The following is an 18,475-nucleotide window of genomic DNA, read 5'->3' as shown; positions in this document are numbered from 1 at the left end:
TGTGTGTGTGTGTGTGTGTGTGTGTGGACCTGTACCTCACAGCGCCAGGGACCCGGGTTCGATTCCACCCTCAGGTGACTGTCTGTGTACAGTTTGCACATTCTCCCTGTGTCTGTGTGGGTTTCCTCTCGGTGTTCTTGTTTCCTCCCACAGTCCAAAGATGTGCAGGTTCGGTGGATTAGCCATGCTAAATTGCCCATTGTGTCCAGGGATGTGTAGATTAGGTGGGTTATAGGGGATGGGTCTGGGTGGGATATCTGAGGGTCGGTGTGGACTTGTTGGGCCGAAGGGCCTGTTCCACACTGTAGGGATTCTATGATTCTATGAATGAAGATGGACTGGCTGGATCTTGATCTGTTGTTGAACAATTGAAATTCCTGACAATCCCTGCTGAAGGGCATGACTGAAAATGTGAGCTTTGAAGTTAAATTGTGCCTCAGGCAACATCCCACTGTCCCCGCTCTACTGTCAGAACCCAGTCTTTCACAGCACAGCAAGCCTATGTTCATCGCATGGTCCGGCCCCGTGGCCTGGAGAGCTCTATGTTCTGCGGGGAGAGTGTGTGAGCTCCTGGGCCAAGGAGGGGATGGATCCTGGGCCCTTACCTTCAGTCTCCAAGGAAAAGGTATCTGGGCCGTCTGTTTGGATCCCTGTCCTAGTGTCCGCTGGAATGAGGATGGTGTTGTGACTGCTCCTGGAGTTTGAGAATTTGCTCACTATGGAAAGCTCAAAGATTTACACGAGAGTGAGGGTCAATATTAAACAACTGCCAAGAGTCAGCGCCTACAGAATGAGGAGAGAAACCTGCAAGGAAAGGGTGTGAAATATTCTGCTGCATTTTATACAAATTAAAGCAGATGGCTGCACGTGACCCACATAAACAGCCCAGGTAGGAAGTCATCTGGAACTTTGAGCTGAAATGTTCTCTCTCTGTTTTCCTGAGACTGCTTCTAGTGTTCACTGTTTTATTTTTAACAGTTTTGAGCAACAGTTCCTGAAACTGAACCGAGTGTGGTTTGACTAAACAGTTTATTGTTGCTGAAAATTATACCTGGTTCTGTCTCTACTTCACCAGGGACACAGAGGCTGCTCATCAACAATTGGATCCCCCCTCAGCTGGGGTTGGGGAGTGTTGCCAATCCTCAAGTCTGTGTAGAGACTGACTCTGTCCTCCACAGCGAGTGATCAGGATGGATAGTATTAGTCCCCATGGCACCGCAGACCAGGAAATATCGTGTGCTGTGGGGTGGGGGAACAGTCTGGGGGGTGTTAGAACTGCAGGGCAGAGTTTAAAAAAGGGCTCTCCTGTCTGAAACTGAGATTAAGAGGGAAATCTGAGTGGGTCAACCCTTCTCTTCCACTGAGAGCAGTGAATCATAGCTCATTGTTGACCACAGCCTTGAATAGATTCAGTTTTTGGTTAATCAGGGAATCAAGTGTTAGAGTAGGAGCAGCTGAAACCCTGGTCAGATCCATCACAATCTTATTGAACGGGACAGGGACTGAAAGATCTGTTTTATTTTCTCATGAGTTGACTTTAAAGTTTTGGGTTCTTGTTGTAACTCTGCTCAGTCGCTGGATATCTCTCTGAATTTGTGGAATGTTCCCGTGTAGAAATGGGCCATTCAACACATTGAGTCCGTTTCTTCCACAACCTTGGTATGTCACATTTCCAAACAACATTCTAACCACCCCTTGAAACTATTTGAAACTATCTGGAATATGTACTTCCTGTTAATCCTTGTTAATACCTGTTGCAGATTTATTTGCATTACACATTTATAACCTGTATCCACACGTTCCCATCCGCTGTATGAATGTGATAAGGGTACGCTGCAGTTCCTGTTTGTCATCTTCCTGACACTGATACAAAACAATTTGTTACTCTTCTTCAATGACCCCATGGCCTTTGTGTTGCTCTAGTGTTTGAAATGTGTTTCCTAATGACTTGATGCTCTTGCCTCTCTCCCTCCAGCTCTCCAATTCCTTTCTTATCTCTTACTACATTGTATTTCACCCACCCAACCAGCTTTGAGTTTCAACATCTGTTTCTCTGCAAGATAACAAGAGATGGGCGCAGAAGTAATCTGTACAGCCCTTCCACTATTCAATATGATTATGGCCTTATCCCCATTTCACCTCCACCTTCCTGCACTGTCCCCATTTTCCTTATTTCCCCTCGTGACCAAAATTCTAACAATCTGCTTCTTGACCACATTCAGCCACGGAGCCTGAGAGAATTCCAACCCCTCACAACCCAGTGAGTGAAAAAACCTCTCCTCAGCTCAGTCTGAAATGAGGTCAGAAGTCGCACCAGGTTATAGTCCAACAGGTGTATTTGAAATCACAAGCTTTTGGAGCGCTGTCCCTTCGTCAGGTGAAGGAACAGTGCTCCGAAAGCTTATGATTTCATACAAACCTGTTGGACTATAACCTGGTGTCGTGGTGACTTCTGACTTTGTTCACCGCAGTCCAATACCAGCACCTCCACATAGTCCGAAATTCCTTATCAGACACACTGCTTCCTTGTCCTAGATTTCCCAGCCAGGAGAAACATCCTGAAAAAAAGTCACGGTCATAATTATTCCACTGGGAGAAACAGACTTGGATGAATTGACATTTAAAGTGTGTTACTATGTAGTCAGTAAGTAACAGAGAAAGCTTGTTTTTTTTAGTGGTTATTGTTGGTTAATCATTACCAAATGGATCAGGAAGTGGGAGTGAGCTGATGCTTGTTCTCTGTATGGTGCCTGGTGAATGATGAGGTGAGATTACTGCTGTGCAGTGATCTGAGAGATTATTTATTAACATGACCCAGGAGTATTTGTCTGGTACAGGTACAATGTCAACTGGAGTGCTGGGGGATGGGATAGACATAGCCACATTGGGGTTGAAAGCGGAAATCAGGCAGTTCTGGGAACTGGCGGTGGAGAAGTTTTCAGAACCCATGCTGAAAGAAACAACTTGTCCTGGGGAGGTGTCCTCATTGTTCTCCCCCAAGTCCTTCAGACAAAGTTTCCTTGGTGGCTGAGTGCGGGATGCAGCTCTGACTGAACAATATTAAAAATCTTTAATTTCTCTCTCTCTGGTGAATGATATATACTAAATCTGTGAATGTTAAGTATAACAGTAAGCTGAAAAGATTTTCAAGGTGCTCTTGTTACTATATTAGCAGGATGTGGCTTTAATCATGTTTACCACCAGGCGCACGGCCCATTGGCAACTTTAGTTTTGTTATCACTGCTGACTTTACAAAGTCTTATTTTGTACTTCCCCAACCCCTCCCCCCTCTATTTTATATATCTTTCATGCAGCAGCCTGAGGGGGTGGGCAGGAGCCATGCAGCAGCCTGAGGGGGTGGGCAGGAGCCGTGCAGCAGCCTGAGGGGGTGGGCAGGAGCCATGCAGCAGCCTGAGGGAGTGGGCAGGAGCCATGCAGCAGCCTGAGGGGGTGGGCAGGAGCCATGCAGCAGGGCAAAGGAACAGGGCGCAGTTACAGCATTGAGCTTTTGTGACTGACTTCATATCTATGCCTGCTAACCCCAACCCAAACCCCCAACCCAAACCCTGCTCCACAGCATTTGGCCCAAGATCTGAAACTTTGGTCTGAATTTATTAAAAAGTGACTGTGTAACAGGCAGAGTGGATTGCAAGGGAAATGTACTTTAAAAAATCTCTCCAAAGATTTCCAATTCTCCCATGACTACCTTGTGTTTTATTTAAAAGTGGGATCTGTCACCCTGGGTGATAATTAAACATTGACATGTTGCTCAAAGGGCATGTGTCGACAGTGGATTTAAGTTTATAACTGAATTGCACTTTGGGTTCCCATCATTGACAAATGCAATTTCATTTGCATTCTAAATCGAGATCCGGATTGGAATTGGGAATGTCAACTTTCCCTCCCTAACTAGGGCAGTGGGGAGCAGTTGAATGCTTGGGACAACTTCTAAGCTTCAATGTCAGGCATCTTACATAGACTGAGGGTCTCCTGAGCTGTGAGGCTGATTCTTTCTCAGCATGCAATACTCCCGTGAGAACTGGATGTTAATTGTCTTTACTTCCTTGAATATCTTGTTAATTTAACCTCTGAGGCATTTGTGCCTCAGGTTTTAAATGGTTTTCACTGAACCAGGAAGTGTTCTTATTGATTCATTTGCTTTCATTTTTTTTGGACATAGATAACACAACAAACCCAAACTCCACACAGGCACCAGGATCAGATGTACCAGTAAGTGATGCCCTCCTTTCTCTTTGTTGTGTCTTGCTCTTCAATATGATTTGTATACGAGGGCCATTACTGTCTCCCACATTCACACTATTGCTGCAGGCAGTGATGGCTGGGTTGTGAGCAATGAATTTCTGGGAGGTTTTGATTTCAAGACTCAGTACAAGAGATAATAAGCAGAAACAGCGTTGATCAGAGTTTCTCCGTTCTGCCCTGCTAATTACCTGTTTGTAGAGTTGGGGAGGTCTGGATCCTGCTTGGAAGATAGCTTGGAAGGGATAGCTTGGAAGAACTATGAGATGGGATATCTCTCCCTGTTTGTAGCTTCTGTTCAAGACGTGGTTAAAGTGTGAGAATGGTTGGCATGGGATGTGAAAATTCTTGAGCTCCCGTTTCTCTGTGGATTTCTACTGCTCTGTCCTTTTGAGATGGTTGCTGTTTTATTTCTCTTGAATGGTATTGTCAGCTTCCAACTAACTGGTTGCCTAATGAGCCAGGAGAATTGTGTACTATGTAGTCTGATACCGAGTGACACAATTCCCAGGTAATCCTGGGCTCTGACCTGAGCTTGTGCTGAATGTGAGGTTATTAAATCCAAGGACCAGAGTCCAGCTGGTTCTGTTAATCTGTTTCTGTCCAGAGGACAGGGTGGGTGGGGTAGAATGATCCATGTTTCTTGCCTCTTGCTGCTCATTGTTACAAAGGAGAATCCCATGAAATATGCTGTTATTGAATTGGCTACCAACACTCTGACACTGATCTGAAGTGTAAACATTGGGAGTAGATTATTGGAGGATAAGTATTGTTTGAACATTTTCAGGAGTAGGACAGGCACAGGGAAAATGTCTGTAATGTTTCCTTGCTGATGTCAGAATAGGGATAACTGTGCGTCATTGACCTCCCATACAGATTGCTGCCATTGTGGCTCCCAGTGTTATCGGTGGTGTGCTGATCATCATAATCATCCTTGCTGTGCTGTTCATAAAGCTGAAAGGAAAGCGGAGGGACGAGGGGACGTATAACCCGAGTCAGCAGGAGCAGATTGGGGCCCGAACACAAGTCAACCATGGCCTGAAACTGCCCCCAGAGGAAAGACTTATCTAAGTGGTGTCCCACTGACTCTGCCATTACAATCCTGCTGGTGCTCAGGGATTATAACTACAAAACCAAGGAAAATCTGCCACTGTTGACCATTGCTTTGTAGAATGCCAATAATTAGCAATGATTCTGTGACCTTTACCCTTTTTTTAATTGATTCTTATTTTGTTTTTGTTGGGTTTCAGGCGAAAGATACTCCACACTGAACTATTGCAGGGCACAGTATCTGCCTTTTTAATTGCGTATCTTCAGGTGTGCATGATGTCACTATTGGAAAGATCTAGTTACATGACACTGTTTCTCCAGGGATATCTCTGGATCAGATGGAAACCCTCAGGTGGACACCACAAACCAAAACCAACCTCTTGTCCCCAAGTGTTAAGCAATACGCCACCAGTATTGAGCTGTTGAGGGTCTGGCTATCCTATTCTCAGCTGCTGGAACAGGGACACCTGACTGTTTTGGAGGACTTTCAGGCCAATGTATCCGAGAGGTCTTCCACTGGAGGTTTTTATTTAAGAAAAAACCAAAGATGTTTAGCAAGGTCCTGTTTTACATTGTTCTGGGTCGCTGGGCCCCGCTGTCCTTCTGAAACAGAAATAGACCCAGAATGAACACATTGCACCTTCCCACAATTGAATGCAGTGAAATGAAAGTTAGCACTCAGCAATTATCAGTGACCATTTAGTAATCCATGTCCTCTCAACCCATATATAACACAATGGGTGATCTCCTGAGCCTGTGGAATGTAGATACATTAACACATCTGTTTACAGAGATTTCATTCATATAGGTGACAGCATAGCTTTGTGTCATATAATATTAAAAGAATGTTTAATTTGATTTTTTAGATTTACTTTGAAAGAATCGCTGTTTGATCCTTTCTTGTGTAAGTCAATAACTTTCAAGATGGTGAGATGTAATTGGCACATGAGGGCTCCCCTAGAATAAGGTCTAACTTCACTTAGTCCTGACCCTTGGCACAGTGTCAATTTGAAACTCTTGATCATTTTGATCAATAGATCCTCAGTGGTGGAGCTCATTGGACGATGAGAGATGTAATATTTCATTGTCAGTAGATGAGAAAGCAGTGAGGAGACAGACTTTGGGAAGTTATTTTGTGAGATGTGTCCGTGTAAGTAAAAGATGAATAATGGATGTTTCCTGGAAATTTGAAGCAAATATATTTTAGTTTTTTTTTCTGTGGCTGTCTTGCACTAGATGAAAAATGTATAACTAACAAATCTTCCTGAATCAGGGTATGTTGGAGGTTCTGCTGTTTTATAAAGGCCAGGAGAATTATAGAAGAAGCATGTAAAAATGTCTCTCCTCAAGGTGACATTGTCAAATTGCTGTTAAGTAAACACTGGACAAGTTTATATCGAGGCAAAGAGATTGGTGTTAAATAAACACTGGGTGAATTTATACAACATCAAGCAAGAGACTACGAAATTCTTAGTACAATTTTCTGCTGTAGGAGTGTTATTTTCTTATTATAATTTGAAGTGAAAGAAACAAACAATCTTACAAATCTTGTATTTGCATATACTGGCTAGAAAAAAAGCAGTTCCCATTGACATTTTTGTCACACTTTTTATGTTTTTGTTGTAAATTTTTGCTACAATTTATAATTGAAACATCCAATGTAAACTTTTCATAGTATAATTCACCTTTCTGCCATCATGGGTGCTGTAATGTTTCTCAGTTTCTCAACCTGGTCTTAAGCAAAACTTGTGGTTTCGATCTAATTACTGGGTTTTGTTATTTCATATTATAAAACGCTATCAATGATTAATGAGCTTTAGTTCCTCTCGTATGCTATGAGAAGTCTTAGAACCTTCAGCTGCTATTTTATAAAGTCCCAGTTTCTCCATATGACCAGTGTACATGTGTTACTATTTGTGCAGCTGCAGTGCCAGAGATTATATCATGGACTTTTCGGGAATTTCCTAAAGTCTAGCACATGATCCAGAGACAAATATCACCAAATCCCAGGGTGCAATCCCAGGATAAATATTCAATGTCATGTCATAATTAAAAACTAGTGAGGGGGTTTGGAAAATACATCCTTGGAATGTGCAGTGAACCTGGAAGTGCACAGAAACAAGCAAAGCTATTCACTTCATGAGGTGGCCCTGCCATTTTTGTAGCAGTGGTTGCTTGTTTTCATTCAAATTCCATGTCCTCTAATCCCTGAATGCCACAGTAACTTTCTATTTCTGAAGTAATGTGATTGTCAAATGAACTTAATGCAAATTCCCTTATTCTGTGAAGGAGATTTATTTTTTTAACCGCAAACACTACAATAGCAGATTTATACAGTATTCCAGTCATTATTATAATTACACCAGACAATATATTGATTGCCTTTGCCTGGAGAATTCACCAATGACAAGGTTGTCAAGTTTTATCATTTTAATGGTTCTGTTCATGCTTTCAAAACCAAAGTTTCTGTCACAGCTGAATCCAGAAGAAATCTACTTTTTGGTCTTTGGAATGTTGTAGGTAATGAGGTGATTGGGTTCTGTCTATCCTGATGTGGACTTGGTTAATCTCCAGTCTCAGCTTTACAGTTTGCCTCAGTACCTCTGGGTGGGTGTGGTGTAAATTGTCAGACTTGCACCAATTGCAGGGCCAGGTGGTTTAGATAATTTGACATTAACACAATATGGAGAGAGCACTGATCTCTCAGAGGTGCTGTATTTCAGATAAGACATTAAATGAAGGTTTTGAAGTTATTCCTGATGCTCTGGCTGATACCTATCCCTCAACCAACATCACAGAGGCACAGAGTGAGTGTCAATTCACTTTCTGTATTACAACAGAGATGAGACTAGCTGTCACGTGATTGTGACAGGTTCTGGAATCCTTCTCCTCTGATCGAACATGCCCTTTCTGAATGCAGCTGTAAATTGTCCATTATTTTTATTGGAACAACATCACTATCACCTGGCCAGAGACTGCTACTGCAACACACATCATACATTTACAAACCAGCTGGGGATTGTAATCATAACATCATGTATTCATGCAATTTCCTTTAGAAAGTTATTATTTAAATGGATCCATAATTTTTCAAGTAGTACGGTCCAGAACACAAAACTCTTAGTTAAAAAGAACTGCATCACCCTTTTTGTTCTTTAATCAATTTCTTAAAATTGTACCCCATTCATTACTGATTCTTCTGCCGATGGGAATTGTTTTCCCTTGTTTATCTAAAGAGTTATAGTTTTGTCCATCTTGACCAAACTGGTTCTAAAGAGAACAATCACAGTTTCTCCAGGGTTCAGGAAAGATTTACAAGGATGTTGCTGGTGTTTCAGGGTTTGAGCTATAGGGAGACGCTGAGTAGACTGGGATTATTTTCCCTGGAACATCAGAGGCTGAAGGGTTTAGAAAATCATGAGGGGCATTGATAGGGTGAATAGCCAAGGTCTTTTCCATAGGGTAGGGGAGTCCAAAGCTAGAAGCTATAGGTTTAAGGTGAGAGAGTAAAGATTTAAAAGGGAATGTTTTCACGCAGAGGGTGGTGCATGTATGGAATGACCTGCTAGAGGAGGTGGCGGAGGCTGCTACAATTATATGTTTAAAAGGCATCTGAATGGTACATGAATACAGGCCAAAATGCTGGCAAATGGGACTAGATCAGTTTAGGATATTTGGTCAATGCAGATGAGTTGGGCCGAAGGGACTGCTTCTGTGCTGTACAACTCTATGATTCTCTGACTCCCCATATTTCGGCTCCCATTCTAGTAAACATCTAGAGGATGGGCTCTGGAATGGAACACAATATTCCACTGAGGCCCAAACAGTGTTTTATAAAGGTAAAATATCAGTCCTGGCTTCCCTGCTCTTGTATTTATGAAAGCTAAAGATCTTGGATAGATTTTAAACAGCTTTCTCAACCTGTCCTGCCACAAACAGAGTTGTGTATGAATGTCAGAGATAGTAAGAACTGCAGGTGCTGGAGTCCGAGATAACACAGTGTGGAGCTGGAGGAGCTGGAGGAACATAGGAGGCCAGGCAGCATCAGAGGAGCAGGAAAGTTGATGTTTCGGGTCAGGACCCCTCTTCAGAAAATGAATCTGTTCAAGTCTGTTTCCATGTCCTCAAAATTGTTCCATTAAGTCCTCTCCTCATTCTTCCAATCAAAACGATTTACAGTGGAAGCATGTAATGTGGATGTTGGGGTCCAAGAAGTGAAACTGGATTGTGTTATTAAGAATTTGGGGCAGATCCTAGAACAATATGTTGTGGATTCTACTGGGAATCAGTTTTGGATCTAGTAATGTGTAAAGATTCATGTTTAATAAATGATCTCAGAGTAAAAGATCCCCTATGGAACAGTGGCCACAACAGGATGGAATTTATCATTCTGTTTGAATGTGAGAAATTTGTGTCAAAAACAACAGTGTTAAACTTAAATAAGGGTAGTTATGCAGGGATGAGGACAGAGTTGGCAGGAGTTGATTGGAAAAAGTGTTTCACAGGAAAGACGGTTGAGGAACATTTAAAAAAATGGTTCCCAGTGCAGAAGAAGGATTCTAGGTATGGGATAAACCAACTGTGGTTAACCAGCAACATTAAGGATAGCATTGCTTGAAAAACAAAAGTTACAACATGGCAAAAAATGATAGTAATTCAGAGGATTGGAAATGTTTTAAAAGCCAACAAAAGGTGACTAAGAGAGAGTAAAGCATTAACTTTGGGGATAAACTAGCAGGTAATGTAAAAACAGACACTAGGAGCTTTTTAGATATATGAAAAGGAAGAGAGAGGCGAAAGTAAACATAGGCCCCTTAGAGAATGAGGCTGGGACAATAATGTTGGGGAACTGAGGGATGGCAGAGGAGTTGAATAAATACTTTGCATCAGTCTTCATGGCAGAGGACCCTAATGGCATTCCAAAAGTGTAAATAATCAATGTTGACAGAGTATGTGTATGTGTGTTTGTGTGTGTATTGCTGGGAGGGGGTGTGAAAATAAACTCAATAACTATCACTGGTGAAAAATTTACTGGGGCTAAAAGCTGATACATTCTCTGAATGTGATGGGAAGCTTCCTCGGATAGTAAACAAAGCAGCGACACAGGTAGTGGATGCACTGGTAATAAATTTCCAAGAATACATAGATTCTGGAAATGTCCCAGATGTTTGGAAAACTGCCAACTACCCTTATCCAAAAAAGGGGGGGACAAAAGACGTTCTGTAGGCTAGTTAGCTTAGCATCTGTCATTGGAAAAATGTTAAGAGTCTGCGATAAGAGATGTAACAGTGGAGCATTTAGAAATATGATATATAATCATGCAGAGTCAGCATAGCTTCATGAAGGGAAATTAATGCCTGTCAAACTTATTAGAATGTTTTAAGGTGGTAACAAGTTGGAGACACAAAGGGGAACCAGTATATATATTTGGATTTCCAAAAGATATTATTTGATAAGGTACCTCATATTAGGCTACTTAATAAGATGACAACCCACAGTGATGGGAAGTTAGCATAGATAGAGGACTGGCTAACTAATAGAAAATAGAGAGTTGGGATAAAGGGAGGCATTTTCAGGATGATGACTAGTAATGAATGAGGTGCCACAGGGATTAGTGCTGGGGCCACAATTATCGATAATGTGTATTAATGACTTGCATGAGTGAAGTGAATGTACTATTGTTAAGTTTTTGGATGGCGCAAAAATAAGTGGGAAAGCAAGTGTTGAGGATGACACACATATTCTGCAGAGGGATATGGACAGGTTAAATGTGGGCAAAAACTTGGCAGATGGAATAAAATGTGAGACTATGTATGTTAACAGGGAAATACAGGTGATGAATATTATTTAAATTGAGAAAAACTGCAAAAAGCTATGGAACAGAAGGATTTGGGGATCCTCGTGAATGAATCACAAAAAGTAAGCATCTTAGTTCAGTAGGTATGAAAAAAAGCAAATTGAATGTTGGCCTTTATTTCAAAGGGATTAGAGGATAAAAATTGGGAGGTCTTGCAAAAACTAAACGTGGCACAAATCAGAACTTAGGAATACTGTGAACATTTTTGGTCCCCTTTCATAACAAAAGATTTACTGGCATTGGAGGCAGTCCACAGAAAGTTCATTAGGTTGATCCAGGATATGGAGGGAGTTTCATATGAAGGGAGGTTAAATAGGTTGGGCTGCATTCTTTGGAATTTAGTAGAATGACAGGAGACCTTTTTGAAACATATACGATTTCAGGGGGCTTGACAGTGTAGGACAGAGTAGATGCTGAGAGGTTATTTCCTCTTGTAGGAGAGTGTAGAGCAGAGGCCATCATCTCAGAGTAAGTATTTAAGACAGAACTGAGGAGGAATTTCTTTTCTCAGTGGGTAGTGAATCTGTGGAATTCTTTATCTGGGTAATTGACCATATTCAAAGCTGAGATAGACAGTTTTTAATCAGTTAGGATCAGTTATGGTGATAAGGCCAGACAGTGGAGTTAAGGATTATCAGTTGCAACTGTGATCTCATTGATGGGCTGAATGCCTACTTCTGCTCCTACATCTTATGGTCTGAAATTCCAATTTTTCACCTAATTATGATATTCAAAATGAAGATTTAAGTCAAAGATCTACATTTTTTTAAGGTGTCCCCTGCATTTTAAGCAAATTTTCAGGATGCTGAATTATATTATCACAGATTTGCACTCTATTTCACACAATTAATAACATATTTCCTGTACTGTCGTGAAGCCAATTGTGCGAGGAAGGGTCACCGGACCTGAAACATTAACTCTGTTTTCTCCTTCACAGATGCTGCCAGACCTGATGAGCTTCTCCAGCAACTTTGTTTTTGTTCCAATTGTGCGAGGACCTGTTTGCAGCCGCTAGGCTGCACATTGCACCTTTAAATATAGAGAATTCTGAAAAATATTGGCTTAATCTCCAAGTACCAGGCCCTATCTCCCCACTCCTCTCCTTTAGTCATTTCTGGAGCTTGAATTGTTGTCCAGGAAGCCACTTCTGAAAAAAGTTACTGAGTGGAAGAAGTTAGTGGAAAAATTAAAAGTCACTCTTCCAGTTTACAACTGACATTTTTTAGGTGTTTCAGCTCGGTTTTTCTATATAACTAAAAAAAAAAATTATGCTAACTGACCTGGAAACTAGTGTGCAGATCTGTAATATGCAGCGCAGCCACAAAGCAAAGACATTATACCAACATATCCATCATTTGGTTAGAAAGACACATGCCCCAACTATGGAAATAGTCAAGTATAAATTCTTTTGTTTGCTAGGATTCAAATCTCTTTTTTAGCTCTGAAACTTTTCTGGGTGGTGTAATGTCAGAATCTTTATCACTCGTTGTTGCAGGTTCAGGTCTCTGTTTTTCACTGTCTGGAGATGGTGAACTTTTGCCTGGCTTCCCATTAGTTGAGGTGGTGAGCTCAGAGAGCACCTTTCGTGGATTCAGGTCCTCCTTACACTCAGTTATGCCACATTTACCAGGGGACCCCCCTGCTGAGGGTGGTGACTGGTGCACCTTTCCTTTCATGGCATCAGCCTTTTGTTCCCCTGACTGAGCCTTGAAATAAGAGAGGGCAGACTGTACGTGGGGAGCTGTTTCCTCCTCACCAGTGGTCATGTCTGCAGGAGCAGGCAAAGGGAACTCTGGGTGGGAAGCTGGCTCCTTGGATCCCATTTCCTGGCCACTGGAACACTCCCCCTTTATATCACTGCCGTCTAGTTCTTTATTGCCCTGGGCAGTCAGCTTTGCTCTCCACCTCATGGTTGATGTTTTAGGAGCAGTTGGTGGTGGAAATTTTTCAGTGTTATTGGTCTGGTCAGGCTTAATCTCTCTGAACATGATTGCATTCTCAACATGATCCACTGAAGCTTCTTGTCCATAGTGCTGCTTAGATTCACCTTTAGACAGTTCCAGTTCACCGAGCTCTACAGTCTCAGTTTGCACTTCACCTCTTGTCTCGCTCGTCTCGCTCACCTCCAGTTGAGAATTTCCATTTTCAGCCAATGTTTCGTTGGACTGGGCCAGTGAAGATCCTTTATCCCAATGAATCCCTGTACATTTATCATTGGCTTTGCCAGACGGGGAGTTGGATGAAGATTCCTCCGTTGATCCAGGGTCTGTTGTGTTGTTGTTGGTCAGAGAATTGCATTTCAATGTCCCTGTTTCGGGAGCTGGTATGTTTTCTTCATGACTGCTGCTGGAGAGACTGCCAGAATCTCCAAGGTCTGGCTGACTATTGGATACAGATGATAAACCTGACAATTCATCCAGAGAAGCTGAGAGGGACTTCACACACTCTGCAGAACCGTCAAAACCCCAATTGCCAGGTTGAACTGGTTCGGACTCCCTCCGACTCTTGCAGTTCAGGTTTTCCTCACTGGGGTTGATGTCTTTAACCTGTAAACACAAGAAAGACAAATGAGCAGTTTATCAACGCACTGAAACAACTGTTTAATGAGGACGTTTGGATAAGCAATGCCTGTTGTGTTGAGGATAAGATATTGTGACCCGAGGTTTCAGTGTCAGGCTTTTCCTGGTCGAAGACAATGTCGTCTGCATATTGTCACAAATAAAATTGTTTCTGAGCAGAGAGAGGTGCATTCAAACAGATCTCACACATCAAAGAGCATTTAGCACACTGACTTTATACAACAATGGTCACTGCACATTAAGATAAAGAAATATAAGGTTGTCACAGTCCCAGAGGACAATAGGCCTGCTCTCTCTTGTTAGAAATAGATGACTGTGGGTCACTATGCCTCAGGTGAGGGGCGAGGTTGAGAAGGCAGGACCGACGCTGTAACCTTGAACAGCTCTATATTCCTCTGGGACAATGGTGACTTCACTATAAAGGAAATCTGATGGCCTTGTAGCAGACAATTAAATATATGTAGGGAGAGAAACTCGGGGTGATAGTGTATTGTTATATTCCTGATCCTGTCATCATGAGAACACAGGTTCAAATCCCACTATAGCTGTTTGAAACCTCTCTGTTCATGTTAAAAAGGGAAGAAGATTTTGAAAAAACTGATGCTCAAAAACTCAACATAGGAGCATGACGGTGCTCGTTTGGGATTAAAAACCCACTGATTCACTGATTAGGATTTTCAGGAAGGAAAGATTTACTGGCCCCAGCATTTGGAGACTCTGTTCTTAACTATTTTCTAAAGCTGTTTTGTACAGAATTGTATTTTTAGTTTTATTTATTTTTAATTGTATTGCACACCTCAGGGTGACTAGATGTATGCTCTAACTGTCAGTCTTGTTCACTTCCAGGGTGTGAATACATTTTTTAAAATGGCTTGTTAATCTGGGTGTTGGTGCAGGAATAAATGTTGGTGAACATTTACTCTGGGATCTTTATCATGCACCTCAGAGGGTAAATGGAGAATTAAATTAAAATCTCATTGAAAAGACTGCACCTTTGAGAGTGCAGCACTCCTTTGGCACTGCACTATTGAATCAGCCTGGATTCTGGACCTGCGTTTCTAGCATGAGGTTTGAACCCATGTCTTAGACAGGCAAACGTTACATCACAAATAGATTGGACAGCAATGAGCAGACACAGCACAATCGATGTTGCAGGATTTCTCACCCTATGGATATCCTCCATAGAATCCAAGTTATAGAAATCAAGGCTGCGAGTGCCATACAGAAGACCTTTGTCATGTGCTGTCTGTGTGCTCAGTGTGTCAAAGATCTCCCCAAGCAGGTCCATATCCTCATCCTGCAGAAGGTTACAGTCCAGAAGCTCATCTTCGATCGTGTCCAGTGAGCTCTCCAGTCTGAGCTCCCCACTCTTGGATCTGTACAATTCAGGCCAATTACAAGCAAAACAGAAATCATTACTGAAATGGCATCATCTGGCAGATCCTAAACTGTGGACTCAAAAACCTCACACAGGATTTGACAAAGGAAATTCAGAGGTACAGCGGGCTTTCCTTTAGTGCTCAGTCGGTCGTAGCTGAGAGTGACAGGACCTGTGGCCAGCAAGGTGTTAGTAGCCCTAGTGTTGACATTAGGTGTAGGGAGAGGGTTAATACCCAAACAGGGAGGGGGATTGGTAGGACAGGGAATGAGGTGGGTATTAATGCCCCAGAAAGGAAGGGGGCGTGATAGGGGGTTAATGCTCCAGACAGGGAGAGGGTTAATGCCACATATGGAGGGGAAAGGGTTAATAGCCCACACAGGGAGTGGGAGGGGTTTAATGCTCCACATGGATAGTGGAGAGGGAGGGAATGCTGTCACTCCTACTTACTGGGCTGGGACTCTGTACCCCGGGGTATTTTGGGAAAGTGCCGTTAACGTAGAGCAGGCAGAGAGGGAGGGTATAGTCAGCACCCAGTGTTGGTGGTGCTGGTGGTGGTGGGGAGGGGGAATTTTATCTGTCATTGAAATTGTTACCTGTCTGTCCCAGTGGGCAGCACAGTCTCGGAATTGGTGTAGCGACGAGCTGGTCGGCGAGGACGAGACTGGAGGAGAAACAACAAAAATGTCAAATCTGTGAGAACAAAGCGAGGCCTGGCTGGAATCACACCCACAAACTACACCCTCCCCTCCCCAGCCCTGTCAGCCTCAGTATAAACTCTCAATAAAATTAGAAAGGGGTGTTTTACTGAGACGGAGAAAGTGGGCAGTTTGTTTGATATGACTGAGACCAGTCATTTTGAGGCTGTTGCTTGTGTAATACAGACTCCTGTTTGGCGATGAAGACCCTTGCTTCAAGCTGATAGCTCCCCTATTTGCTTCTCCTCATGACTTTTTCAGCTGGATATGGGCCATGGCCCTGGCTCTCTCTAAAGCCGAGCAGCCGGTAACCTGGTGAGGGGCTACAGGTGACCTGGCCTCTCCTCCAAGGAAACGTGGGCTATGGGGGGAATGAGAAAACAGCCAAGGTTCCCCTCTGTTAATCACCCATCCCTGACATTCTCTACATGGCGTCGGTCAGGATCACACTTTGTTAAGACAGTTCAATAGCTTTCTGTCCTTGCAGCCCAGGGCATGGTTAGGGTAGGGTGGCAGGGGGACAAGCCTGTGTGCCAGGCTAGAGGTGAGCAGCAAGGGTGAAGATGCCCAGTGCCTGTTCTGAATGCCTAGCCAGTTGCCAAGGCTGCTCCTTACCTGGCCAAAGTGCTGGGTGATGGGTAGGCGATTCTGTAAACACTCCGACTGCATACGCCTTTGATGGGAGGAGCCTCCTACAGGCTCACACCTCAGTGAGCCACCGCGATGTACCCCTCGCTCTGTACCCAACTCCTGGAAATGAAACACCATTCATCATTCGGGTGCGACACCCAACATGAAAGGCCTGGCCAAGCTTCACTATGTGTATGCACTGGCCTGTTCTTCACACAACGCACTGCTACAGTCACACTTTACACTCATCTTCTAAATTATAGGCAGTAAACACAGGAATGCACACAAACACACTGACACGCACACACAGATCAGGAAGCCGTGTGGTCAGCAGTTTATTGATAAAGGGGAGACACAGGTGAGGTGCCAGGAAGGAGTTGGTGGGGCGGGGGGTGGGAGGAAAGATGGAGTATTCAATGAACCAAGGACAAGATGAACCAGGATCTGGAATGGCAGGAGGAAATGAAGGAAGCTCCAGTTCCTGGATTAGGGAGGTGAGGGGAGGTTGGTGGGGGCTGGGGGGGAGGGCGGGGGGGGAGGTGTGTGAGAGAGAGAGGGAGAGAGAGAGAGGTGAGGATAGGTAGGATTGGATGAGAGATAGGACAAAGGGGATGTGACTGAGGAAGCAATTTAAATAAAACCAATAATATAGAATACTGAAAACAAAAATGCTAGAAATCACAGCAGGTCGGGCAGCATCCAAAGAGACAGAGTAAGCTAACATTTTGAGTCTAGATAACTCTGATGAAGAGTTTCTCTCCACGGATGCTGTCTGACCCACTTTGATTTCCAGTATTTGTTATTTTCAGTACAGATTCCAGCATATGCAGTAATTTGCTCCAATATTATAGGGTATCAAGGCTGTAGACTCTGCAATATTACACCTGAAATATTACAATACCTATTAACAAGTACAGCTCAATAATTAAGGTGACATTCCCACTCCAGGATTTCAAATGCATAACAAACTTAAATATTTTAGTCCTTAACAGCAGTGCCTGAGAAAAGACTTAAGAACAATCAATAAGGCCAGAGAGAGGTCCAAGGGAAATCTAATTTCAAATAAAATGTCAGTTTCAGAAAGTACGTTAATATAATATTTCAGCCAGGTCCAGGAAGTCTTTCTCAAAGTGATCATATTCTTGAATAGCCTTTGGGTATGTCAAAAACAAATCTGGGGATCATTTATTTATGCGGTGAACAGACGTCCCGTTTTGCTGTGACACTCTCTGTTTTTCATTAAAGGCCCAGTATTTCCTCCAATTTGCTCAGATGTGTGTATTTCACTTCTTTTTTAGCTTTTACACAGTATCAGCCTCTGTCTACACTTTCTCCCCAGAGTCCCTGCCTCTTTTATCACACCAACAAAACAACTCCATAATCAATGCAAAGACTCCTGCACTGTGTGAACTCCCATGTTATAAAGCTCAGCACCAAGAATAAACATCTGTCACTGAAGCAGGTGCTTTCCACCACCCAGCCACCCACCCCACCCTCCACCACCCACCCACCCACCCGCCACCCCGCCGCCCCCCCCACCCCCCACCACCAACTTGGCTGCCAATTTCTTTAAGCTCACACCATCAACTGACAGGGCTGTCTCACAATCTATAAAGCTGGTCTGAAAAAAGCAAGTAGAAACAAGTTACTGCAGATGCTGGAATCTGAACTAAAAACAGAAAATGCTGGAGATCACAGTGGGTCAGGCAGGATCAATGGAGAGAAAGCAAGCTAATGTATAGAATGTAGATGACTCGCTCTGATGTAGAATCAATTAGACTCAAAACTAACCCTAACCCAATCAAATACACCCTAACCCTAACCCCATCGAATACACACTAACCCTAACCCCATCGAATACACACTAACCCTAACCCCATCAAATACACCCTAACCCTAACCTGATCGAATACACACTAACCCTAACCCGATCGAATACACCCTAACCCTAACCTGATCAAATACACACTAACCCCAACCCGATCGAATACACCCTAACCCTAACCTGATCGAATACACCCTA

General features: G+C 43.1%; 1 protein-coding gene across 1 annotated transcript in view; it reads right to left on the bottom strand.

The window, feature by feature from the left end:
• Positions 1 to 7,592: 7,592 nt before the first annotated feature.
• The window catches only part of LOC109922474 (DENN domain-containing protein 1B-like), a 44,865-nt gene continuing 33,982 nt past the window's right edge, over positions 7,593 to 18,475 (bottom strand). The window contains exons 15-18 of the mRNA XM_048617790.1: positions 16,438 to 16,572; positions 15,721 to 15,788; positions 14,912 to 15,122; positions 7,593 to 13,713 (exon numbers count right to left, since the gene is read on the bottom strand). Coding sequence (XP_048473747.1) covers positions 12,583 to 13,713; positions 14,912 to 15,122; positions 15,721 to 15,788; positions 16,438 to 16,572 — 1,545 coding nt within the window. The 3' untranslated portion in view covers positions 7,593 to 12,582. The remainder of the gene's footprint in view (positions 13,714 to 14,911; positions 15,123 to 15,720; positions 15,789 to 16,437; positions 16,573 to 18,475) is intronic.

The sequence above is a fragment of the Rhincodon typus genome, chromosome 38, assembly GCF_021869965.1.
Source record: "Rhincodon typus isolate 14 chromosome 38, sRhiTyp1.1, whole genome shotgun sequence".
In the NCBI taxonomy this organism is placed as follows: Eukaryota; Metazoa; Chordata; class Chondrichthyes; order Orectolobiformes; family Rhincodontidae; genus Rhincodon; species Rhincodon typus.
Note: the sequence above shows the minus strand (reverse complement) of the source record. Positions and strands in the feature narration are given on the sequence as shown.